At 59.2% G+C, this 24705-nt stretch overlaps 2 protein-coding genes across 5 annotated transcripts in view; one reads left to right on the top strand and one right to left on the bottom strand.

Annotated features, from left to right (window-relative positions):
- Window positions 1–3505, top strand: part of TMUB2 (transmembrane and ubiquitin like domain containing 2) — an 8640-nt gene extending 5135 nt beyond the window's left edge. For both annotated transcript variants that reach the window (XM_075911206.1, XM_075911207.1), the window contains one exon: window positions 997–3505. In XM_075911206.1, coding sequence (XP_075767321.1) covers window positions 997–1351 — 355 coding nt within the window. In that variant the 3' untranslated portion in view covers window positions 1352–3505. The remainder of the gene's footprint in view (window positions 1–996) is intronic.
- On the bottom strand, window positions 3500–24705 carry ATXN7L3 (ataxin 7 like 3). 3 transcript variants are annotated; one of them, XM_075911205.1, is made up of 14 exons: window positions 24267–24568; window positions 20774–20886; window positions 18868–19000; window positions 15252–15423; window positions 14618–14715; window positions 13821–13843; window positions 13159–13204; window positions 12342–12373; window positions 11802–11870; window positions 9029–9072; window positions 8699–8770; window positions 7810–7943; window positions 7444–7484; window positions 3500–7369 (listed from the first exon to the last, which is right to left on the bottom strand). In XM_075911205.1, the coding sequence occupies exons 2-14, from the start codon at window positions 20822–20824 to the stop codon at window positions 7271–7273; spliced, it is 1014 nt and encodes a 337-aa protein (XP_075767320.1). In that variant the 5' UTR covers window positions 20825–20886; window positions 24267–24568; the 3' UTR covers window positions 3500–7270. The 3 variants fall into 3 exon arrangements, with proteins under 3 accessions (XP_075767320.1, XP_075767319.1, XP_075767318.1); XM_075911204.1 differs by lacking the exon at window positions 24267–24568 and adding an exon at window positions 24683–24705 and having other exon boundaries at window positions 3500–7484; XM_075911203.1 differs by having other exon boundaries at window positions 3500–7484; window positions 24267–24566.

The following is a 24705-nucleotide window of genomic DNA, read 5'->3' as shown; positions in this document are numbered from 1 at the left end:
TTGAACTCTGGGGCTTCTAGGCCTGTGCTCTCCCTGTTGCAATGGCTTGGAAGGATTTTTCTCTTACTTTGTATAACTGTTGGTCGGTGATGTTACCTGGCTCTTACAGCCCTTCTCAGCAGTACGCACAGAAGGGGAAGTGACTTGCCTGAGGTCACCCAGCAAGGCAATGGCAAAACTGGGAACTAGAACCCACCCCCTACGCCCCACTTGATATTTTGTCCTCTTCTCCCCTGCCCCCTCCTTCTGCCTTTGGCTACTGCTTGCTGTTTGCGTGGGACAATCATCTTGGGGCAGGGAACCTTGTCGTCTTAGTCTAGAAAGTGCCTTACATGCTCCATGTTTTGGTAATGGCTACGCGGGGCTAATCTGGATTGGAGCCTCATATGGCTGGTTTAAGGCACAAATAAATGTTTGAACCCACTGTGAAGGTGGTTTCATTTTCCTATTCACTGGTAGCTAGAACAGGCAGAAGCCGTGTAACTTCCCCATTCTGCAAACATAAATGGCTTCGTCGCTGCTGCTGTGTTTTGGGAAGGACTGTGAGGTTGACCATTGCTTACTGACGACATTTGACTCCTCATGACACTTAAGCCATTAACGGGCATAAAACCCAAACAACAGAGCAAGGTTGAGCACTCTGCTTAACGGGTCGAACTTTATATTTAACTGGTAAATCGCTTAAATGGGGGGAGGGGAGGAATCAGCCCAACCACCAGCAGGGTGTATTCTGGCCTGCCATAATGAAGGCTGCTCCAGCCAGGCTGAAACAAGCACCAGGCTGGAAAAGCCCCCGGCCTGTGGTGGGCAGGGTCTACTCAACCCCCCACTAGCTAACCGTTCGTTACCAGTGAGCATCACTCAGTAAGGGTGATGAATACTGATTTGCCAATTAGTCATTCACATCCCTAGCCACTATCCCAGGCTTGGCTGCATGTAGGACTGGTGCTTAAGGCCTCTCTCTTAAACTTTGCCTCTTTCTGTTTTCCTGAAAAGCAAATATTTTCCAGGACGAGAAAATCAGATGAAGTTTATCTATCAGGGGCAGCTACTCCAGGACCAGGCACGGACCTTCCGCTCCCTCAATATCATGGACAACTGTGTGATCCATTGCCACCACTCTCAGACCACCAGCTTGCCCACGGCAGACTCTGTGGTCACCCCAGGAGAAGCAGGAGGGGTCACAGTGAACTTAGGGAATCTGATGCTCCCTGTTTTTGTGGTGATGCTAGCTGTGATCTGGTACTGCCGCATCAACTACCGCCAGTTCTTCACTGCGCCAGCCACTGTCTCCTTGGTCGGGGTGACTGTCTTCTTCAGCTTCCTGGTTTTTGGGATGTATGGACGATAAGAGGCAAAGGTGAAGGGGTAGATACTCTTGTCTGTCCCTGTCACCAGAACCCAGCCTTTGTTTTATAGCTTGTTTTAAATGTGCTGAGACAAATGGTGTTAGGGAAACTGGCTAAGGGCCCAGAGAATCCCCTGCCTGCTCAAATACGAGAACACCTTCTGTATACAACAGGTGGAAGATTCACTGGTGCCTCACTTTCCTGTTGCTTAATGAGACTTTCTTCCTTGGTAGAAGGAGACAGCTTTGCTGGGTGCGCCTGCTGCACTCTAACTGGCCTGTTTCATTTATGGCATGAGATGAATCATCACTCCCAAGACACTGCAGCAACTCCTCAGGTAGAGATGAGGCAAGGGACAGAAAGTCTCCTTCCTCATGAACATCTTTAAAGCAGCCTCAGCTGCAGGAAGGTGGCCTGTAAGAAGATCTACTCTCTAGCCTGGCAGAACTCTGGTCCGGCCTCTCTTCTGTGGATGAACGGGCTTGTTAGAATGCAGCTACTGTAGGTTTGCATGCTCAGGCTTGCTATAGGTTAGGCTAAACTCCCAGGAATGCACTCTGGGGAGGACAGCATGTTGCCCTTGATCCTGCATGGCACCACTTTGCCACTCCTGGAAGAGGTTAGGGGCTGCCTTCCTGGATTACATAGAGCTGGCTCAGTCAGCATGTGAGTGAAGTTTGTGCGCACACTCCCCCAGGATCTAAGCGCTAGAACTCCCTTTCAGGGATACTGGGCCCTCTAGCAGGCGTGTTTTGTATTGTACGAGGTTGGCGCTTATAGTGCTAATTCTAAAGCCCAACTATTCTCACAGGCACATTGTGTAAATGGGAGGGAACTACTTTTTAAAAGGACTCTTTTTTGTACATGGAAGGTTGCACCTTTTGCTGAGCGCTCCCTAGCAGGGGGTAGATTTGTGCCTACCACAGGAAGTGTTGAGGCAAGTGTTCTTCATTCTTTACAGCACTTTCTTCCTTGCCCTTGGTTTTGCTGAATACATTTGTAAAGACAGGCACCAATGTGGATTTTGTGGAGAGAAAATGAATACATGGAAAGTTGCTCCGGGTGGTTAAAGGCTGCTTTGGTTTGCAGGGGAGCAGAAAAGAATTTGCCTTAAGAGAGCTGAGCTTATGTTGTGGGTAAGGACAGGGCAGGCTTACTGTATCCCTTTTCACTGAAGTTGCTAACCATTATGGGGTGGAGGCTGAGATTCCCAAACAAATGTAGAGCCTTGCTGTGTTTCAGCCCAGTTAAGCCTCTAGGTCTTGTTACTTACCAACTTCCACAGCAGTGGTTGGGCTCTTTCTTCTTCAAGCAAGCATCCCCTCCTTCCTTGTTAGACAGTGAGCTCGTCATGCCCCATGGGATGAGCAAAGAAATAGGATTGTTACAGGCCAGAAGAAAAGCCACAGGCGGTGAGGGGACCACTATAGGTTGAACATGTAATGAAAAGGAAGGCCTGAGAAACAGACCTGTGAACTGGCTGGTTTAGACCTTGTCTACAGAGGGAAATTGACCAAAATACCTAGACTAAAGGTAAGCCATTCTGAAATAGCTTCCCCTGTGAACACTTCTCAAATATTCTTATTCCAAAATTACTATCCTGTGAGTGGAACTACAATTCTTCTTGGCAGTTTCCCCCATAGACAAAGGGGGAAGCCTTAAGGGTCAAGTCACCCCACCCAGCCAATTAAACAAGTACCGAGGCACATGTAGACATAGGAAGCAGAAAAAGCTAAGCCAGAATGAGTGATTCTAGTATAACCGGATTCTGACCAGGGCTTTTACTAACAAACCAAAACCCCACACCCTAACCTGAAGTAGTTCTACTAGCACAAAAAAAAGCACTCTGTTCTTGTGTGACAGTCACAGCGGGGACGTTGGCTTCTACTCTCAATCACTAGCAGCAAGACAGGTCTCAGTGCATGACGCAAGGGTACCACTGCATTCTGGCCCTCCCTTCCAATCAGTTTCAGTGTGGCAGCTTGCACATTTCGTTTCCATTCTTCCTTATGTAGTTTTATGATTAATGATAGACCCTTGGGAGGGGGCTGTTAAAAAAAAAAAGCCACAGTTGCTGTAACTTACTATTTCCCATCTCAGAAGGGTGGACAGCTGCACTTTTCTGTATAACATCATTAAAGAAGCTTGGATACCAAGTCAAGATGCATTTTATTTACATGGGCAGCCACAATCTACTAATGGGAATACACAGATCTTACAAAGTTGGAACTACCTGTACAGGATGAATTACATATGCAAAAATAAAAATTTCAAGACCACAGTACAGTACTTACCCCACCTTCCCCACTTGATCACTGCCTGTGTCGTTCCCCACCCCCCGACAGTTGTGTTGAGGGACACAAATGAGAAGTCACAGGTGCAGTTTCTCTATATCGTTACAAATTAAAACCCTCCTCACGACCAGTATCATGATAGAATGCAGGGTTTCAAGTGAAGCAGGCTTACCTTACAAATAAAAATGGGAGGGGGAGGAATACAGAGCCTGTATTAAAAAAAAAAAAGCAGCCTTGATTATTCTCTGAGACTGCATTGAAACTAATGCAGCTGTGCTTCCAGGGATTTCTACTAGCAGCTATGGCAGTGGGGGGTAAACTTGGGCTCATTTGTTGTTGTTGTTTGGGGCTTGTGTGCACACAGTGGCTCCGTGGCAGTTAGCTCCACTGCCATCAATACCTGGAGAGCAGGTGGCTAGCCAGCTGCTCCTAGAGCTACTACCCATTCACCTAGACAGGTTCTTTTAAAAGTCTTAACCTCTCTGCACTGTGCTGTAGTGACCCCCAAAGCACAAATCCAACAAGTAGTTGAACCTTAGAAGGAAGAGCCTGTTGCAGACTGCCCTTCCCACATCTTACTGCGGCAGGGTGGACTCCTGCTGCCCGCCTTCCACAGAAAGGTCTAGAGCAACACAAGCGCTGCTCTGCAGGACAGCGGTCCATGGTCCCTACAGGCCGTTGTTCCTACACTGACATGCCCCGGTGCCCACAGCAATCATCTCAGCACCTTTGTGGAACCTCTGGCTGGGGGCAAGCTACAGCCACTAGCCATGCTCGATTCAAAGTGGCACATGGGAGCACCCTGCAGCCCTGCCCTGAAGCTAGCAGCATCCCTCTGACTTGGCTAACCACAGTGGTGTGAGAAGCCTGCAGTTGTGTCTATTGGATTCACTAGAGAGACAACAGCCAGCTCAGCCACCCTAGAGCCAGGGGAAGGGCATAGTTCTAAGCAGCCCAGCCACAAGCCAGGAGTCCACTGGAGATCACTGCTAAGTTCCCTGGCTCTGGGCTGGAGCAGCAACACAGCTCAAAGGGAGGGAGGGAGCAAGTTGCTGTTCCCCTGTGCAAGCAGCCAGCGAGCTGCAGTGATCCCCTCTGCTAAGACCGGAGGAGGGGGAGTGGATGAGGGGCTGAGACCACAGACGGCTCAGTCTCAGCCAGGGGTTAAGCAGTGCACAGGGCCACCACCACAGAGTCCCATCCCCCCCCCCCCATGACTCTGGCACCTGCCGTCCCAGCGAGCAGCACACTCACTAGCAGAAGGCACAGCAAGTCAGCACCCTGTTCACAGGGACAACTGCATGCGAGGCCCGAATCTCTGCCACGCTCTGGTACCCCAGTGAAGAGCATCATGATTCTTAACCTAGATTAAAAACAAGACTTCCCCCCCCCCCCCAAATGAGCATGGGATAAAGAGGCAACTTCTGCTTAGCCTACCTGCACCCAAACCCCAGGGGACAGGCCCTCCCCTCCCCAAGAGACACAAAGTCCCCACTGCCTCTTCCCTGCAGCCAGCCCCTTCCCTCGAACCAGACGGGCTGGACTTCAAGCCAGACAAGGGAGTCCAGCCAGAGTCTAGCTCAGAACAACAGGTGCCAGGTGCACGTTAGTTCGGACAGGGAATCAGCAAGGCGCCAGATGCCTCACTTGCCCTCGGAGACGCCCTTCCTGTTTGCCAGCCTGCAGAGCCTCTGCTCAGGGTTGATCCCCGTTCCAAGGGGAGGCCCTGCCTGGAAACCACTGGCGAGCCCAGGTGGACCCACCCATTGCAGGGAGCGAGCCGTTGAACAGATCCCAGACCAGAGCCACATTCCCATGTCAACAGCTGACCAGGGCATGGCCTTGTGCCCCACACTCTGGCTCCTGGTCTCCTCCATTGCTCCTCAGTGTGAAGAACCCCTCTACCCCGCCCCCATATTCATCTGCAGCTGGCAGAGATTACGCCCCATGCAGCCTCCACCACAACCCAAGCAGCTAGCTCTGCATGAAAGGGGAGGGCTACATCCCCCTGGGCCAGAGGATGCCGTTGGCTTCCTGCCCTTTCATTGAGGGTGCCCCAGCTCTCCCCCACAAAGCAGCACACCCCAGAGGGCTGGCCCAGGGCCACGGCTCTAACCGGAAAGGCTCCCCACCAGTCAGTTCTCAGATGCGGACGGACAGGCTGGCACAAGCACCCAGGAAGTCAGACACCTGCTGCCACCTGCAGGCCACAGAGCATTCCAGGTGCATTAGCAAAAGGCTGAGAAGCCGACAGCCACTTCAATTCTCCCCCCAACTGCAAATCAGCCGGCTCCTCACAGAAAACCTTAGAAACAAAACCAGCCAGCTCAGGTCTCTGGTCCCTGGGAGATTTGCCCCACGCACACGCCGCTGGGACAGCTCAGCTGGCTGCAACCAACTGCTGATAGTCGCCGAGATGGAAATTCAAGACAAACCAGAGAAGAGCAGACCAAAGAGGAGAAGCCAGCGGGGCCTGGTTCTTGGGGAAGACACACCTCGGGAAGAACAGAAGCTGGGGGGCCACCCAGGGAGAAGAGGAAAATTAAGCATTCTGTTTTCCAAGTCAGCAGGAAGCACATGGTGTCCCTGGAAAAGGGGTGGGCGTATCCTGCCCCGAAAATGGGGCCGGGGTCCCGCTTAGCACGTGCCGGGTAAAGAGTCGCCCCTAGCCAAGGGCAACCCAAGCAGCGCGATTCGGTGGGCTCGCACACGGCCCTCCCAAGCCTCAGGGAGACGGGCGCCAGGGACGGGGGCTCGTAGGTTCTTGCCGCCCCTGGTTTTCTGGAGCGGTGCGCCAGCCTCGGCAGCCACAGACAGAGCCCACACTTGGGCACAGGCCCGGCTGCCACGCCCCCTGCAGGACAACACGAGGCAAGGCGGAGCATGGCGAGGGCACACCCTGCCCCACATCCGTTCCGAGACGGCTCCAGCACCTCGCCCTCGGGCTGAACGCGCCAGCCACACCACAGAGCCAGGCAGCCCAAAGCCCAGCCAGGGCACGCCAGGCTGAGGTGTCCACGTTACCCTGCAGCCTCTGCTCTCCCGTGCCCAGCACACCGACAAGTGCCCGCTCTGGGGCCTGCCCAACCAACGAGCACCAGCACGGAGTGAGCCTGGCACGTGGCCAGCACCCCCCGGGAAGAGCACCCCACATCAGACCACGCCCTCTGCCACGTGGCCCAGTCCCAACAGGTGCAAATGAACAGACGCCTGGAGCCAGTCAGGCCCCTCCGCACCACAAGTCTCACAGCCTTAAGGGGAAGGCCCTGAAAGGACAGGCCCCCGACTGCCATTGACCCTCGTCCTCAGGGGTCAGCGCTGCTGCTAACAGGACAGCTGTGGGGCCTCTTGCTCCCCGTCCATCCCCTTCAGAGCAGGGCTGGCATGGCCAGGCTCCTGCATCCCTCCCTTCAAGGCCCAGGTATTCGTCCAGTCCCCCCCCGCCCGGCTCTAGTGTGGCCAAGGCACCACCGAGTCATGATAGGACATCCAGTAAAAATCACAGAATAAATAGACACGGGGGGATGGGGACGCGACACGTCAGCCGTGTCCCCAGGCAGTGACGTCCTTCAGCGCCACCGCACCCTGTCCCGAAGCCAGGGGCAGTCCAATTCCTTCTCTTCACAGTTACTCGAGCGGGGGGGTAGGAGGCGCGATGGGCGTCAGGCAGGGCCGCCACCCTCCCCCGCCCCTCAGTTGATGTCGTCGTAGATGCTGGGGGTGGGGGGCGCGGGCGGTTTGGGTTTCTTCTTCTTGCTGGAGCCCAGCCCCGGCGCGCCCCCCACCAGGCTCAAGTGCGGCTTCTTCTTTTTGGTTTTGCGCGACTCCGAGTTGTTCGTACCTGGGCCGAAGGGAGAAGAGGGACCATGAGGGAGGAACTGGGTCCCGTGTCCCGCCCCCCCAGCTCCAAGAAAGTGCCCCGCTCCAGAGACTAGTCCCATCGGCTCCCCACTGCAGACTCCCGTGGCAACTCAGCCGGAAAGTCCAGGCCCTGCAAGGCAGGGGAAGCCGGGAGCGAGTGGCTGGAGAGCAGAGGGGTTTCTATTAACTGGGGGGCAGCCTGCCCCTTCTGCCCAGGGCACCACAGGCCAGGGACCCCAATTCCTCCAGGCACCTCTCCCGAGGCTCTGGCAGCCGGGACAGACCCCCCCCCCCCCCACACTTACTTGCTTTCGAGGAGGCTGAGTCGGAGGGCGAGATGTCCGAGGAGCCGTCCCACTGCAGCCGGCTCATGAGGGCCTGGCTCTCTGCCACATCAAAGCTGTCGTTTTCCATGCTGCCCTCTGCTTCTGGGAGCGAGCTGGGGAGGCCACACACGGGAGGGGTCACAGCCTTGCCCACAGACAGCACCCCTCCCCCCACCAAGCAAGGTTAGCAGTCAGCTGGGCCAGGGAAATTGGGGGGGGGGGGAGGGAAGAAGAGAACCTTTTCCAACTGGCCATCCAATGAGGCCTTGGGATCTCCTGTTACATGCAGCCCCCTCCCCCCTCCCATTCCACTCGTTTTGGGGGTAACAAGCAAGGGCACTTCCGTTCCAAGCCTTCCCCAAGGCCTGGCTGCCACTCGGCTGCTCCATTGGAGGGACCGTGCCTCGCTGGGACACCCCCTCTCCCCCCCGTCCAGCTGGCCAGAGTGGGGTGGGGTCACAAGAGCCCTTCCCTCCTGCAGCTCCCCAGATCCCCCCTCCTCATGCTGCTTGGAGCCTTCTCCAACCCCCCCCCCCCCCCCCTCCCCGAGCCTGGGACAGGTTCCCTCTTCCAGGAACCGAGAAGTCCCTTCCCCCCCCGCCCCGAGCCAGTCTCTGGGGCCTCTCCCCTCTGTGGACCTGCCCGGGCTGCCAGCCCATCTCTGTCACCTGCCTCCAACGCGAGCGAGACCCGTTCCCCGGGGCCACCCGCCCGGCGCTCCTACACCTGGGGTTGCACAAGGGCTCCTCTGGTGAAGCTGCGGCTGCTCTTGCCAGAGATCTCACACCAGGGCCTGGCAGCAGAAAGCCCAGGAGCCCGTCCCTCTCCCCTGGGCGCGCCTTGGCTCGCCGGGTCCCATCGCACTTACGCGGAGGGTCCAAGGAGGTAGACCCTGACTGACCTCCGCTGCTCGTCGGTGTGCTGAGGGCAGCGCAGCGACCTGCGGGGGGACAGGAGGTGAGGCCCAGAGCGCGCCGTGGCTTGTCCCCCCCTCCCTGCACTTTCCAGCCCTGCCCTTGCTCCCTGGGCGGGGAGTCTTGCTGATGGGAGGGGGCTACCCACGGGAACTGAGCCACAGCTGCTCCTAGGACAGGAGAGGACATCCAGACCCGCCCCCTCCCCCCCACAGTCCAAGGCTGCGGCGAGGCCTGAGCTCACCCTTTGGGAAAGGCCCAGAGCCCTGGGGCCACGCTCTCACCTGGTGCACATCTTCTTGGTGTGTTCGGAGATCACCCCGCATTGCTGGCGAGAGAACAGACGGGGTGAGCGGGCCCGGAGGCAGCGAGGGCGACCGGAGCACAGGGGCATTGCCACGTGGGGCTTTCAGACACCCTTAACCAGGGACCTTCCTTGGCAGCCAGAGACCCCCGGCTCCCGGGGCAGCATAGAGCTCCAAAGATTTCAATCCCCAGGGCAAAGTGGCAGCTTTACCCCAGCAAGCGGCTGGAGCCAGCAGCAGCTACAGAATTTACACATTTCTAGCCCCGAGAGCTACCAAGGCGGCCTCCTGCCTGCAGCTCTTTTCTTCCCGGGTCTGCAGCCAGGCAGCCCCAGGTGCCTCTGCTGCTGCGAGTCGCTGAGGGGGTCTCATGTTGGTCTGCAGCTGCAAAAGCAACGAGGAGTCCCGTGGCACTGTGGAGACGCACAGGTCTATTTGGGGACAAGCTTTCGTGGGCAAAGACTCGCTGCATCAGACGCATGGAGTGGAAGTCACAGAGGCAGGCGTACGTAGCATGTGAAAAGAAGGGTGTTACCTTCTCCAGTGGAGAACCAGTGCTCCTGGGACACTCAATAAGAGACTCAAAAGTGGCCGTGCTTACACACACACACCCCTCTCAAATTACAGTGGGGGAGGTCCAGGTTGGATATTAGGAAAAACTATTTCCCTAGGAGGGTGGGGAAGCACTGGGACGGGTTCCCTAGAGCGGGGGTGGCCAACCCGTTACAGGCAAAGAGCCAAAATAGTTGTGTGTATAGCACAAAGAGCCGGGGAGGAAAAACTGTCGAGGAAAAAAAAAAAAATTGTCGAGGAAAAATTGTTGAGGGAGGTTACCCCTTTAAGAAACACGATTACAGGCTTTTTGGCCACATCAGGCTCCCGCTGGCTGCCACCATCTTGAAGATGCCACTTTGAATGGCCACACCAGACAGCACAGGGAGCCATGCGCAGGGGCAGCTTCACAAGCCGTGGCTATGGCTTCGCGAGCCGCGCTTTTGGAAGGGGAAGGGGAGGGGGAGGAGAAGAGCCACAGCCGGCTGCCCTAGAGGTTTTTAAGTCCTGGCTGGGATGATTGAGTTGGGGTTGGTCCTGCTCTGGGCCGGGGGTTGGACTCGATGACTCCTGAGGTCTCTTCCAGCCCTGGGATCCTATGTCAACGAGAATCTGCAACGCTGCAAACTGGTCACTATTCATCTGGGTTTGAACAGGGGCTGGGGCTGGCTGGCTCACTCCAAAAGCAACTTTCCCTCTCCTGGTCTTCACTCCCTCAACTGTTAGGAGTCGGCCACATCCACCCTGGCTGAATCAGCCTCGTTAGCACTGGCCTTCCTCTTGAGCAGTGTTTCCCAATTGGTGCTCCGTGGAACCCCAGGGTTCGGTGAGAACGCAGCATTGCCCCGCCCCCTCTTAAAAAGAGACTATTTTGCAGGTTTTTTTGCTCAACCAATTCTGGCAGGGCTCTTTTTGGGGGGGGGGGGGGGGGGGGGGGCTTGCCAAATTTTACCCTGGGAACTCTAGGGGGGGGTTCCTTGAAATTATTTTAAGCTGAAAAGGGTTCCGTGGCCAAATAAAATTGGGAAACACTGCTCTTGAGGAAGCAACTCCCTTTTCGTGAGGAAGTGGGTCTTCACCCAAATCCATGTTAGTCTTTAGAGTGCCACAGGACTCCTCCTTTCTGCTGCTGTAAGAGGCACCGTCAAACCGCTGCAGCATTAACGAAGGATGTTAAGTATCAGGGAACTGACTAATCGAATCGTGGATGCATTTTGACTGTTCCATGTGGCCGTTGCTACACTTCAAAGGCGAAAGCACCGCAGGGAGCCCGGGGTCAGCGGGAGAGTCCCCAGCTAATCCCAGGCTCCATGCAGCGCTGCCGCTTTGAAACGCCACTTGCATCCTGGGGACAACCCCAGCTGGCCCTGGGCTGCATGCGGCGTTTCAAAGCAGCAGCGTCGCATGGAGCCTGGCATCTGGGCCCAGGCTTCAAGCAACGCTGCCGCTTTGAAGTACCCCCTCTTCTCCCCCCCCTTTCTTGTCTCTGATGTGGGGGGGGAGGGGGCACGACTAGTCGAACAGCCCGTCAATTGCCGATAAGCAAATGCTTATGGGATAAGTCGACTAGTCCTTCACGTCCCTACATAAATCCAACTAGACTGGTCAGTTTTGCTGCTGCTGCTGCGAGCCCAGCAGGCGGCAGCGGGAGGGATCAGCAGCCAGACACGCTGGCTTTTCACTGCAGGGACAGGGCAACCGTGTCCAAGGTAGGCAGCCTTTGAACAAGGAGCAGTGCCCAAGAGGAAGGGCTTGGGAGACACACTCCAGAGTCAAGACCCCCAGGAAGCGGAGGGCAGGAGCGGTCGCTCGGAGCGTTAGAGACTTACTAGCTCCAGGCTAGGTCCAGTACAACTCCCAGGAGCAGGGGAGGAGGCATGGGCATTTTTACTTGGACCCTAGATCCTTAGACCCCCAACTCATAGGCTTGGTCTCACAGGAATTGGAGCAACCTAGTTGTGTTGCCTCCCACCCTGGCTACTTGTATTGCTCATGCCCCAAGCAGAGCAGGAAAGCGACTGTCCAGCTCCGACTGCTTTCCAGATCTTAGCTCTTCCCACCCTGGGCAGCCGACTGCCACTGGGCCACAGACCCCCCCCCGGTAGCATCTGAACCGGGGATAGAACCAGGAGCCCTGGCCCCCACACAGAGGAGGGTGGGGGAAAATTCCCTCCCGATTCCCCCCCAGGAGGCAACTCACCGTGGTGAGCAATGAGCGGAGCTCCTCAGGACCCAGCGTTTCGTAGCTGATTCCAGAAGAATTGCTGTACTGCAGGGAAATACGAGGGTGACGGAGCATCACAAGCATTTTCAGGGGCGCAGCGCGATATCGCTGTAGTGAGGGCCCCAGAGCAAGACCCCACAACTACACAGTGCGAACCAGCCCTTCAAAGCTACACACACAAGATCAGTGGTTCCCAAACCGTTCAGCATCACGCCCCCCCCTTTATGATTTTTGAAAAACCTTCTTGCCCACCCCCGTCCAAAAAAACTTGAGCGCAGCGCGCACACACACACACACACACACACACACACACACACAAAAGAACTGAGCAGGGCAGCAAAACTTGCTGGGAGGGGGGGCTGGGTCACCTCACGCCCCCGCCCCCTTGGAATTTCTTCACGCCCTCCAGTCCGGGAACCGAGGCACAGGGAGGGGAAGGTCTGAGTCACAGCCAGACACCCAACCCACTGGGCCATGCTTCCCTCCTCCCCAACACGGATTCACACCTACACTCACCTTAAAGGGATCCGAGTTCCCACCGAGCTCCCCTGAAAAGGGGGACGAGATGATGAGAAACGTCCCTTTGGGCAAAGGGAGGGATGGGGCTTAAACAGCAGCCACGCCCCCTCCCTCCCTGCCTGGGCATAGTGTCACCAAGTTCCCCTCCTCCCGCAGCCCTGCACGTCCACGGTGCCGGACACAGCCCCGGCCGGAGGGGGAGTGTAGGAGGGGCTCCCAGGAGAAGCGGGTTTAAGGGCAGGAGGGGGCAGGGGCAGGCACAAGGGAACAGAGCGAGGGAAGAGCCTCGAACCGGACATGGCAGGACCAAGGAAGCCAGTGAGCAGGCAGCAGGAACATTTGGGAGAGGCCCTGGGCAAACGCCCGCCCCCTCTCCCCAGGCCCCTTTTAGAGGAGCTCTAGTCAGTGGGCACCATGAGATGTGAGCCAGGGTGTCCGGCGGCCGCTGGCAGCCCCGCACCCACACTTCCTGCAGGATCCTCCAGGAGCAGCTCAGCCGCAGCCATCAGCTTCTCCGGGGAGAGCCAGGGACCTACAGGGAGCAGCTCAGCAGCCCAGGACGTTGGATCCTCCTGGGGCACCCAGAAGCCCAGACTACGCTAGGGGATCCCCCGAGGCTAATGCCCTGCCACCCTCCTGCTCCTCCTTCCAGCCTGGCACGGCCATCGCCCTGCCGCGCGGCTCGGCCAGCGTCGGTCCCGCCTGCCCCACAGTTGCTGCCAGGGCTGGGCTGACGGCACCGGGGCGCCCCCCCGAGACATCCGCTCAGTCGGCTGGGCTGTGGGGAGCTAAGTCCCGGCCCCTCGCCACTCACCATTCTTGTGTTTTAAGGATTTCGATCTCCGGGGCGAGTTGGGGTTCTGCAACGAGAGACAGATGCTTTGGGGGGGAGAGAGAACGTACCTGGCCCGTCCCTGCCCTTCTGCCAGCCACGCCTCAGGGACAGAGACACCAGCACCTGGCAGGGGGCCGACCCCAGCCGCCAGCCCTGCTACCTGGTAATTCACCTTTCAGCCACACTCCCCACCCTGGTTAGCCAAGGGAACGGACTCACCTGGGACCAGAACAACGGGGCCTATGGGCCACCCATCCAATGCCTGGGGCTTTGCTGCACCAACAGCGTCCTCCACTCTCTAGGGACCAGGCTGCTCATCACCCCCCTCCCCAGCCCCACAGACTAGCTGGAGACGAGAGCCGGCCACGCCACACGGCGCTAACCACACTCCCTCGCAACGCTCGCAGGACCAGAGCAGCCCCGGGGAGGGAACCGGCAGCAGGAAGCTGGGACAGCGCACACCGCATGTCCCGTACCCCGGTGCCATGCGGCTGGAGGAGCCACAGGCAAAGCTCCCTTTATTTTTCCCCTATCCAGGTGGGGAATAAATTTTGTTGTGGGCACTGAGGCACATGTGGGTGTGCACCACCCCTGCAAACATGCTGCTGACTGTGGGCAGCTGTAGGCCATGCGGCACATACCTTATCGGATTTCCGCTTCTTTGCTAGGAAGGGAAGGAGAAAGGAAGAACGGTCGTTAGCCCTGACGGCGTCACCAACACAACATCCAACCAGCCTCAGAGCCTGCCCCCCACGTCCCACGGGAGCGCCGGGGAAAGGGGCACAGGTGTCCACAGGAGCCGGGGTGGGAAACGAGGAGACAGGATGGCCAGGCCCAGGAGAAGCCGAGCCCCACGCTGCTTCGCTTGAACCCTTTCGGCGCCGGCTGCCCCACAGGCTGCTCCCAGGGCAGCTCCTGTGGGCCTGAAACACACGGCCACAGGCTCTCGCGCGCTGCGCTGCCGGCTCCCCGGTGCACCTCTCAGCCTGGCTGCCGACAGAGCAGAGCCGGGGGGCACAGGAGGGAGACCGGAGCCTCTGGGTCTATGCCCTCCCCTAAACGAGATGCAGGTAAGGTTCTTTCCCAAACTCGCCCCCAGGAGAGGCAGGACAGGCCGGGGGCTCTGGGCTGGGCTCAGGCACTGGGGGGTCAATTCCTGGCTCTGCCCCACGCCCTCCTCCCCATGACCTTGGGCAAGAGGTGCTGGGCTCTGACAGCTGCTCCACAGAGGAGCAAGTGAAGGGCAGGCCCTGGTGGGATGCCAGGCTTAAGGGATTCTGGGTAGGGACCCCCCCCTTGCTTCCCACACTCCCCAGGGTCACTGGAGGTGGGGACCTGGCTCTTCCTGCACAAAGGCTGATGCATGGTAGAGCCCCCTGACCCACCCGCTGCCCACAGCCTGCGCTAGGCAAGCGCCCCCCACCCCCGGCCGCGCCACCTTTCTTCTCGGAGCCGTAGGACCAGTCGTTATCGTTGATGTCGTCGTTGTCCTCCTGGTCGCTCTCGGATTTGTTCATGTTGTTGCTGCTAGCGATCCTGTTGGGAGACAGAGACAAGGGCGCTCCAGAGGCCTGCTCCCCCCGGCCCCGGGGCAGGCGGCCCGAGGGAGAGGGACAGCCACCCGTCCAGGTCTGGGGAGGGGCATCTTGAGCATGAACAGCCGCATGGTGGGGTGGGGGGAAGCAGGGAGCAAAACAAGGAGCAGAGGGGTTTCACCAAGTGAAGGTTTTGCAGAAAACCGTGTTAATTGCAGCTAGGGAAACAGGCCTCAAGACTCCTGGGCTCGGTGCCTGAGTCCAGGAGGGAAGCAGGGTCCAGTCATTAGAAAGTCAAGAGGACTGAGATGCCTGGGTTCTGGCCCCAGCTCAGAGGGAAGGAGGGCGGCCTAGTGGTTACATCAGGACTCCGGGGCTCTGCACCCAGTTCAACCAGACTCACCGCAGTACCCTGCTAAGCTTCCCTGTGCCTCAGTTTCCCCCGGGGGGGATACATCCATGGGTGGGGGCTCACTGGTCATGGGCAGCTGAAAAGGGCTCGGCTTAGTGGCCACTGCCGCCCGCCCCGGCCCTCACCTCCTGTTTGCGATCCGGCTGCTGTTGCGGCCCATCCCCAGGCACTTCTCCAGGTGGGGGGCGAAGCGGGAGGCAGCGATGCTGCGGCTGCAGTTGGGACACACGCACTCCTTGTTCTTCCACTGGTTGTAGACCTGGCCGAAGATGTCCACGCCCGGCTGGTCCACGATTTCTGAGCAGAGGGGGCACACGCCTCAGCCCTCCCGGTGCCACGTCCCTCCCTCCGCCCCCACAACGCTCCACGAGAGCCCAGCATTCACCTGCCAGAGCCTGGCCGGGCACCGAGAGCTCCCCCGGGCCCCAAGCCCACACGGGGCACAGAGCCAGTTTCTGTGGGCACCTAGGTTGCCAACTGCACCGGACATTTGGGAATATTTACAGCACTAGCACCAGGGGGGGGGTGTTACAGTGGGATCTGGCCCTCTAAGGAGGTGGGGCTCTGCCACATGCATTCTAGGCTTACCGGGAGGACGGGTAAACGCAAGGCCGGCCGCGGGATACCAAGGGAGCCTTGGCGTGAGCACAGCAAGAACGGCCAGGAAAGGGCTGGTGGAAAGGCCTGGGGAGGTGGAGTAACCCTCCAGAGCAGCGACGGACAACCTGGGCCAGGGAGCGGGCGCACGGGTGGCCCTAAGACTGTTCTAGCCAAAGCTGCCTCCCAGGACAGGCTGTTTTGCTCACGGCGCTTGGTGAGCTAGAACGTGCCCGAGCCGTTTGATTGGCTGCAGGGGACGCGCACAGACAACTGTGTGCGCAATCCACAGGCGCCTCCCTTCACCTGCCCTGGCTTTATGCAGGGCTCTTTGGGAAGACCGGGTGAAAAAACTAGACAGAAGCCAGCGGAATCTGGCAACCTCGCCCGTGGAGGACACTAAACAAAACGCCTCGCAGGCCGCACCTAGAGCCCCGCAGCTGCAGGGTGCCCACCGCTGCTCCAGAACTTGGCAGCAGAAACTCCCTGAAGGGGAGTCACTGCAGAGCAAAGTCTGGATGACTGGGATGGAAGGAGACCGGGGGGGAGAAACTGAGGCAAGAGGGGGCCCGAAGCCCAACAGAAGTGCTGCTCCTGAGTCCAACCTCCATTGGGGCCTGCACTCCAATGCAAATACACAGTGGAACTAGGTATGTAAAAAAGGTATGAAAAAGTAACTTAAAAATCATAGCGGTTACGTACGCTGCAGGCTCTGCAGCGTGAGGCTTATACTGCAGAGTCCGCAGCGCAGCCGGCTCCCTGGGAGCAGGGACGGCAGTCGGTGCATGCCGGGAGCTGGCTTATAGGATAAGCCGGCTCCCTGTGTGCCCCAGCTCCAGCTGCCAGCCCTGCTCCCAGGGAGCTGGCTGCCGCCCCCTGCTGCAGGCTCTGAGGTACCAGAGCTTGCAGTGCGGGGTGGCAGCTGGCTCCCCAGGAGCGGGGCCAACAGCCAGAGCCAGTGCACACCAGGATCTGGTGCCAGCTGCCGGTCCCGCTCCCAGGGAGCCGGCTGCCACCTCAGAGCCCGCAGTGCAGGGCAACGGCTGGAAGCAAGTGGGAGCCAACAGAGAAGTTTAACTGCAACTGCTACCAGTAAGCTGATGTTTGTTGGTTAAGTGGTTCAACTCTTACATCCCCGAGGGGCTGGGACTCCAGGGAGCAGAGAAACAGTCACTTCACCAATTGTACTAAAAACCTTCCTTCCACCTTTCTACCAAGGCCAGTCCCCAGACAGCCCCTTGCTACAGAAGCGCCCATTCCGCCACCATCCTGCAAGAGCCTCTCGCCCTCCCCCACAAAAAAAGAAACGCAGACCCCTATTAGCACAGCCAATGCCAGACGCGTCCTTATGACTTCAACTGACTTGGCCTTGCGAAGCAACTTCCACTTGCCTGATGAAATCCAGGCCAAGTTTGAGGTTTAGATTCATTCCTAATGTCTGACCCGCTACTACCCAAACCAGGCTCGCGAGCCCTCCACTTGGGGGGTGAGCATTCATGCTTCTAAAGAACCGACCATAAAGCACGAACGTGTCATCTGAAGAGGCGGGTTGAGCCCACAAAAGCTCCCGGGCCCACTGACAGGTTTTGTTCGTCTGTAAGGTACTGCAGGACTATTCGTTGTGTTTTCAGTTTCTCTCAACACAAAGCGACCCTCTTGGGGTTTCTGTTTAAGCCAGGGCCTCATGTCAGGCCAGGAAGAGGAGCGGCGCAGGAGTCTAGTCGGACTGCAGACAAGTCACACTTTATAAATACGCAGTCAGCGAAGGATTCTTGGGGATTCCCCCTGTGGCCCTAACTCAACATCCTCGCTCGGCTGCATGGAAGCAGGAGCCCTGAGAAACCCAGCCAGGCAGCGGCCTAGAACAGCTGCAATGCCAGAAGCAAAGGGAGATGGTGTAGAGGGGACCCCTTTGGTCTGAAAACCGCTGTCTGGAGCGTTACCGTGCCAGGCACTGACAAGGCCACTCGCACGCAGATTTTGGACCTGCTGATTAAGGGTGGGATTTTTAACCAATCTCATGCAAGACCTAGCACGAGGACAGTGCAACTGGGTAGGAAAGTGCTTTGAGCCAGCAACAGCTTTTCCCCTTCCTGAACCAACTCATCTACCCCCACATACAGCAGCTTTCACTGCGCACACACACGAGAGAGGCTGCATCCCCTTACCGGGACCAGTCTAGTTCAAGCAAGACAACACCTCTGCTTTGCCCCGGCCCCGCTCAGAGGAAGACAAGGGTTTAAAGACCAGGAGTCTAAAACCACCAGCTCCAGGGCAGAAGGTGGCTTCTAATGAACAGGGCCAGGAAGACAGGCTGTCCCATCATCCTCTGAACCAGCTGGGGCGGCCAATGTCAGGGACAGGATGCTGGGCTAGCCCAGGGGTTCTCAATCGGGGGACGTGCGCCCCTGGGGGTACGCAGAAACTGTCCAGAGGGGACATTCGCTCCACTAACTATTGGCCCAGTTTTGCCACAGGCCACAACCAACGCCTTCGCGAAGGCAGGACAAGCTCCGATTTCCTACACTGACTTGCAGCGTGGAGCACACAGCAGCCTGCGAACACCACGAGGACCAGATGTAGGTTCCAATGGATTTGTTTTAGAACCGCACGGCAGAGAGAGAAAGTCAGTGCAGCGTCGGCACTAGCGGGCTGTGGCCCTTGGATTTTGAAGGCTGATTTCGCAAACACGTTGTTTTTAAGCGAGGTGATGCCAAGACAGATCGGGCTCCTGCACGGTCACCCGGAACGCCTGAGAGCCACCGGTCTGGATGGACATTGGATCTGATCCAGGGAACCCTCCTGGATCTCAGCTGGGTGCCCACTCTGAGCAGGAGTCTGCACTGGGTGTCTGGCCGGTTTACCCTCTAGCTGGGTAGCTACCGTAGCTGTGTCTCCCTTGCCAAAAAGGGCCTTTCAAAGCTCCACAGGGGAGCCGCCAAGCCCTCCACGTGCTTCTAGGGGTGCTCTGGAAGCATCGGGCCTCGCTGTGTGAAGGGGCCTCATGAAAAAGCAGATCTCGGAGCCCAGTTCTCCATTTCTAGAGCACCAAGCTGACGGAGCCCTTACACCCCGAGGAGGGTCCTGCCTGTGCTGCCCCTGTAAGCCCCAGGAGGGGGAACGGTGCCAGAAGGGGAAACTCACCGAAGTCCTTCATGCTGTCGGGGTCCGTGTCGTCCAGGAAGAAGTAGCCACACTTGACTGCCCGGTGCACCTCGAAGCAAAGCCCCAGGCAGGCGTCCTCGACCAGGTCCGTGTAAATCTCGTGAGCGATGGCCTGGAGCCCAACGGAGCCGGTGAGGAGCAGCGGGGAGGGGGCCCCGATTGCATCCCACCGGGTGAAGTTACCCCCCTGCCAGCTTCAGCAGCTCCTGCCACCAAAGCCCCCCCATCCTCCGCCCGAGATTGCAACGTTGCTAATAGCACGTAGGCCTGACTGCGGGGTGCTGAATCGCTGGGGGGACGGACGACCCAAGGCACTTCCAAGGCTGGTTGCACCCGGAAGAGGAAACACCCCTGCAGGGCAATGGATGGGGTGGGTTGTTTGAAGGGCGGATCCAAGATTATTCCTAGCAGCAGGGCTCATCCACAGCACAAGCACCAACTGGCCGCCGGCCCCTTTGCAGTTACCACCCCTCGCCGGGTTTGTGGGGCGTTGTCTTAAAGGGGACTGTAGCCATCGCCTCCCATAGGGCGTGACCCCGGGCACTGGGGTCCCCGAGCAGCGTGTCTCTGCACCACGCTCGTCTGCCTTAAAAGCACCCCCATGGGGAGGCTCCGTGGGCTGCTGTGGGTAACGGGTTCCCTGACGTGCTCCGTACACATGGCCGGCAAGCGCTTCACCAGGCAGGGGCCAGGACCGTGCGGCACAGGAACAAAGCAGCGGGGGGCCAGCCGGGCACGCTGCCCATCGTGCCCCGGGCACAGCGCTGCCGGGATGAGATGGGTCCCAGCGGCACAATCGGCGCATCCCCGGGGCTATTCCGGGGACAACCCTCACCCCCACCGCTGCAGAGCACAGGTGCCCCCCGCGGCCCCCATCGGACCCCCACCCCAGCACTATATCCCCCGCTGCCAGCTTTCCCCAGTGTATTCTCGGCCCGGCTGGCTCCACAGTGCCGGGGCAGCTGCCCATGCGTGGCTACAGGGACATCTGGGTGAGTGCAGGAGGGATGGCTTTACCCCAGCTGGGGGGCGGGGGAGAGAGAAGAGTTCTCTTCCCCCAGAGCACAGAGGAGCTGCCCTGGGAAATCTCGTGACTCTTAACTCCCCCCCCCAGGCAGCAGACATCCAGCTCTCATCTTCCTCCTCCTGGGGTGGTCTCGCACAGTCTGGATGTGCCCCCACCCTGCCAAACACCCCAGCTCCTCCCCTCCTTGAGGACTCAGCTCAGGACAGAGAGAATTGGGGGCCAAGCAAGGCGGAGTCTGACCCCCCCCCCCACTGCCTCTGGCAGAATGGGGGGCACAACTACAGTCTGTCAGCGCCTACACCTGGAGAGAGAGATCCCCCTTCTCCCTGGGGACCCAGCAGGCGCTGCCCCTCGCGGCTGCCTTCCCTCCAGCAAGCCCACGAGCCTTTCCCCGGCAAAGCCATTCTTTAACCTGCCCTAGACACGCCACGTTTCACTGCCCTTCCTTCTGCCAGGCCCTCCAGCTTGGAGGCACGGCTTTCCTGTCCCCACATCCTGCCCCTCGGATACATTCCTGGCATTTCTGGGCCCATGAGTCAGGCTTGGCTCTTGCTGGCATCATCTCCCCTCCCCCAGCATCAAAGTTGCCAGAGCAAATTCCCCCCCCCCCAGCACCTCCGGCATCCACGGGTGCCACGGAGCGCAGGCTGTGGCCCTGGAACTGGAACTCAGAGCGATTCCGTGGCTAACGCAGCCTGCAGCCCCCTTGGCTCTGCAGAGCTGAGAGTGACAGCAAGGACCCGCCTCTCCCACCGAGCAGCTCCCAGCTCCACGGGGTAAATCTGGAGGCCGGGGAGGATGGGAAGGATTCTCCAAGGGAGCCTGGCTCTGAAGCCCTGCAGGCCAGGGCTCACTTACCTCCAGCTTGCTGTTATCCAGGCCAGACAAAGACATTTCCTCCATTTTCATTTGCAAACACTAGTGGAGAAGACGCTTTGAACACACATAGCACAGGCCCGGCTGGGATCCCCCTGCACAAAGAAGCGAGAAACCCGTCAGCAGGTGAGGGCACCGTTGAAAGGCAACGCAAGTCCCTCCGCCTGTGGCGAGCCAGGCAGGGATCTCCCTGTGGAAGGGGCGTCGTTCGAGAACGCTCCACCACAGACGGGCGAGATCAGCGACCCGCAGACAAGCGACACCCACACCTCGGCCACGCAGGAGGCTCCGTTTCCAGGCACCGACCTCCGCCCCGGCACACGGGGAGAGCAAGCGCCTCCGCCCGCAACCAAGCATGGACAGTGCCCAACCAGTGCTATTCGGAGCGTGTCAATCACCGACAAGCGCAGCCAGTTCTGAAACAAGATGGGAGGGCTGGGTACCACGGTAAGGAAAGCTGCTAGCATCACTCAATGCCCAGGGCTCCCCGCCGTGCTAGGAGCTGTGTAGATCAGCCCCATGGCCCAAAAGCCCTGGATACCAGTGACTCATGAAGCAGTGCCAGGTCAGAAGAGTAGCCCCAGCTGCTACCCAGACAGCCCCTCCTTTTGGAGAGCCTGCAAAAACAACAGCAGCGCCCCAGTTTTCCCTCCAGCCCCCCATTGCAGGCTGCAAGATTTGTAACTGCTCAATCAAAGCCAGGCCCTCCGCACCGCCTTGGGTCTGCCTGACACAGGAATTTTCAAATGCTGCATCCCAGCAACGCCAGAACTGCAGGGCACGTCCTTGGCACTAGTGGGCAGAACCGCCCGGATTTTGGGGAGAAGAATCCGACAGCTGGAAGGGGGCGAACAGGGGACACACAGAGCCCCTGGCATCTAGTTCGCAAACCTGTCAGTGTCTACTGGAGCGGTAATTGTCTCCAGACAAGAGCACCGGTAGATGGCAGCCATTAGCACATTCCAGCACCCCACATCAGCTCTGCCCAGCCTCTCAGCAGTTTACCAAGTCAACACCCTTCCCACCCAGACAGGAAATAAAGGAAGAATAAGGGGGGGGGGGGGAAGGAACAGAGAGGGAAATGGGGGGGGGGAGATCCTGGCAAGAGATAGGAAGCGAGAGGCTGCAAGGAGCCCACCCCAAAATAGAGGGGGACAAGAGGGCAGCAGACAGAGCTGGGCAGGGAAACGAGGGATATGCGGAACTCCCCTCCCATGTGTGCCTGAGATGAGCTCAGCCAACAGAAACAAACCACCAGGCCCCTCCAGTTTGGGAAGCAATTAACAGCATTTCACCCAGTCTCTGAATCGCCATCACCTCTTCTCCCAAGCCTTGGGCCAGGGGATGGTACAGGATAGACAGCACGGCCCAGCACCTGAGGGGTGGGTCTGGGCCTCAGGAGACCCGTTCTAATCGCTGCTCTGCCACTGGCTTGCTGTGACCCCCTTGGGCAAGTCTCTTTTCTGCATCTGTTTCCCCTCCCACCTTTTATTGGTCTTGTCTCTTGGCATCACAAGCTTTTTATTATTGCTCCCACCACTGCTCGCCTCTTAACAATAGAGCTCAAGGGTTAGTAACATTTCTCTCCCCGCCCCCCCCCCCCACCCCCCATTTTTCAGATGGGAGAAACGGAGACACAGAGCAGCAAAGCAACTTGCTCAAGGTGACCTAGCAGGCCAGGTATAGAAACTAAGTGTCCTGTATCCCAGCCCAGTGTTGTAGCCAATGGACCACAGAGCAGGGATAATCTGAGGCTGTGTACACGCAGTGCCTCTAGCCCTGGTCTCAGCTAGGGGCTCTAAAGCACTACCGCAATAGAAATAAATAAAAGGATCTCAAACCAGCTCCAAGCATAACACCCAAGACACCCATCCGGAGATGCCAAGCCCCAGGTCAGAGGGCAGGTGGAGCCAGAGCTAATAAGCCACTAGCGTGAGCTCTGGGGTTTCATTAGCTAGAAACGCAGTCTCTCCGTGAGGCCGACTCAGATAAACAGGGCCACTCCTAGGCTAGTAGAGCTCCTGCCTAGGAAAACAACAATCTAGACCCAGCAGCGAAGGCAAAGGGGAACGAGGAGCGAGACCGTGGTACTTGGGCCAGGACCGGAGCAGTAACATGTTGAGACACACCAGCGACGAGACAGTCTCTTGCCAGGAAGCTGCAAGCAAGGTGGAGAACAGGTCGCTCCTGCTATCTTTCCGCACCGACAGCCCCCTCTGCTACAGGGGTGCGCAGAGCCATCTGTCTGCTGGAGAAACATCACCTGGGCAGGACAGATCTGTGCTGCTGCCCCCGGTCTGTTAGCACCTCCCTGAGTCTGCACACCCTGCAAGAGCCAAGGGGCAGAGGCCTCACCACCAGCTACTGGAAGGGAAAGGGGGGGGGGGGAAGAAAAGGCATGTGTTCCCTGCTTCTGAGAAAAGGCACCCTTGATCTGCCCTTCTCCCCACCCCCTTTGTGGAATAGTCCACACAGAGGAACATGTCGCAAGGCCCCCCACTGGCTTCCCACCACCCTGGAGAAGTGCAGTTCTGCAGGAAGGGATACACCTGGGATGGCAGGAGCCGGACAGGTGTTAAGCAGCTTGCTCCCCAGCCTTGGCACTGAAGGCTGCCAGAGAAATGTCACATCAGATGCAAGTGGGCAGCCTGGGGGAACGACGCCTCCCCGCCCCCCTCGCACACACCCAGGAAACAACCCAGCCATCCACTTAGGAGCCATATTGCCGGCTGCTGCCTCATGCCAATGGCAGGCCAGGGGGGCGCAGAGAGGAAAGCGGGGTGCGGAGGCAGCCCGAGGTCTGGGCCAGTCTCGGGGCGGGTGGCCAGGGAGAGCGCCCACCTCCCCGGCCGAAAGAGGAAATGCTGCTTTCAAAACTGGCCTCTTCCCTCCCCAGTGCATCTCCCCCAGGGCAGCTCCCCCACCCCCCGGCCGGCAGGGAGCGGCTTGCGGGCACAGGGGATGGGGTCGAAGGAGGGAGGCGCTCCCAGGGGGCTGCCAACACTTGGGGGGGCTTCCCCCCAGCGGCCCATTGTTCGCAGCAGCCGCCTCCCAGGCTCGCGGCGCTTAACAAAAGGAAGCGAGCCACGGAGCCGGCCCCGGGGTCCTGCCCCTCTCGCCCAGCCCCTCCCTGCGTCCGCCAAGCCCCAGCGGCAGCCAGAGGGGCAGGACCCGGCGGCTGGCAACGCAGGACCCGCCCCGCGCACCTGGCTTGGAGCGAGGGCCACGCCGGGGCGGATGCTCAGTTGCCCCGCTGGGGGGGGGGGGGGGAAGAGAGGCGCCTCCCCCCCAGCCCTAAGGAGCTTCCGCCTGCCTCATGGGCTTGCCCCGGCGCCTGACCTGGGTCAGGTGAGACGCGGCCCCGGTGCCTCCGACCTGCCCCTCCCCAGCCTGACTCACTCCCCCGGGGGCCCGGCGGGAGGGGGCGCTGCCCCCCCCCCGGCTCAGTGACCTCGCCCCTCCCCCCGTTACTCACCCCGGCTGTGCGGAAGACGCGGGGGGGGGGCCGCTCAGAGCCGAGCTCCCCGCTAGCAGCAGCGCCCGCCCCGCGCCCGGCTCCCCATGCCCGGCGGCGCCTCCCCGGGCGCATTCAGCGGGCGGCGGCTCCGGCCATGGTCCCGCACGCCGCGGCCCGGGGCAGCCGAGCCGCCCGCGCAGGCTGGGGGGGGCTCAGCCCGGCCCTGCAGCAGCCGCGGCGGCCCCGTCCCTAGCGCGCTCTCCGCCCGGGCGGCGGCAGCAGCATTTGCAGGCAGGCGCTGGGGGGGAGGGGGTGGCTTCTACCAGGCGCTCAACCTATACTGCTAGGCCGGGCGGTGGGCGGGCCGAGGCCGGGCTCACCCGCCAATAGGCGGGAGAGGCCGCTAGCCGGTGGCCAATCAGTGCAGCCGGCACCTTTTCACGCTGCTGTGCGCCGC

This window comes from Pelodiscus sinensis, chromosome 29, assembly GCF_049634645.1.
Source record: "Pelodiscus sinensis isolate JC-2024 chromosome 29, ASM4963464v1, whole genome shotgun sequence".
Classification (NCBI taxonomy): Eukaryota; Metazoa; Chordata; order Testudines; family Trionychidae; genus Pelodiscus; species Pelodiscus sinensis.
This window is presented reverse-complemented; position numbering and strand designations above follow the sequence as displayed.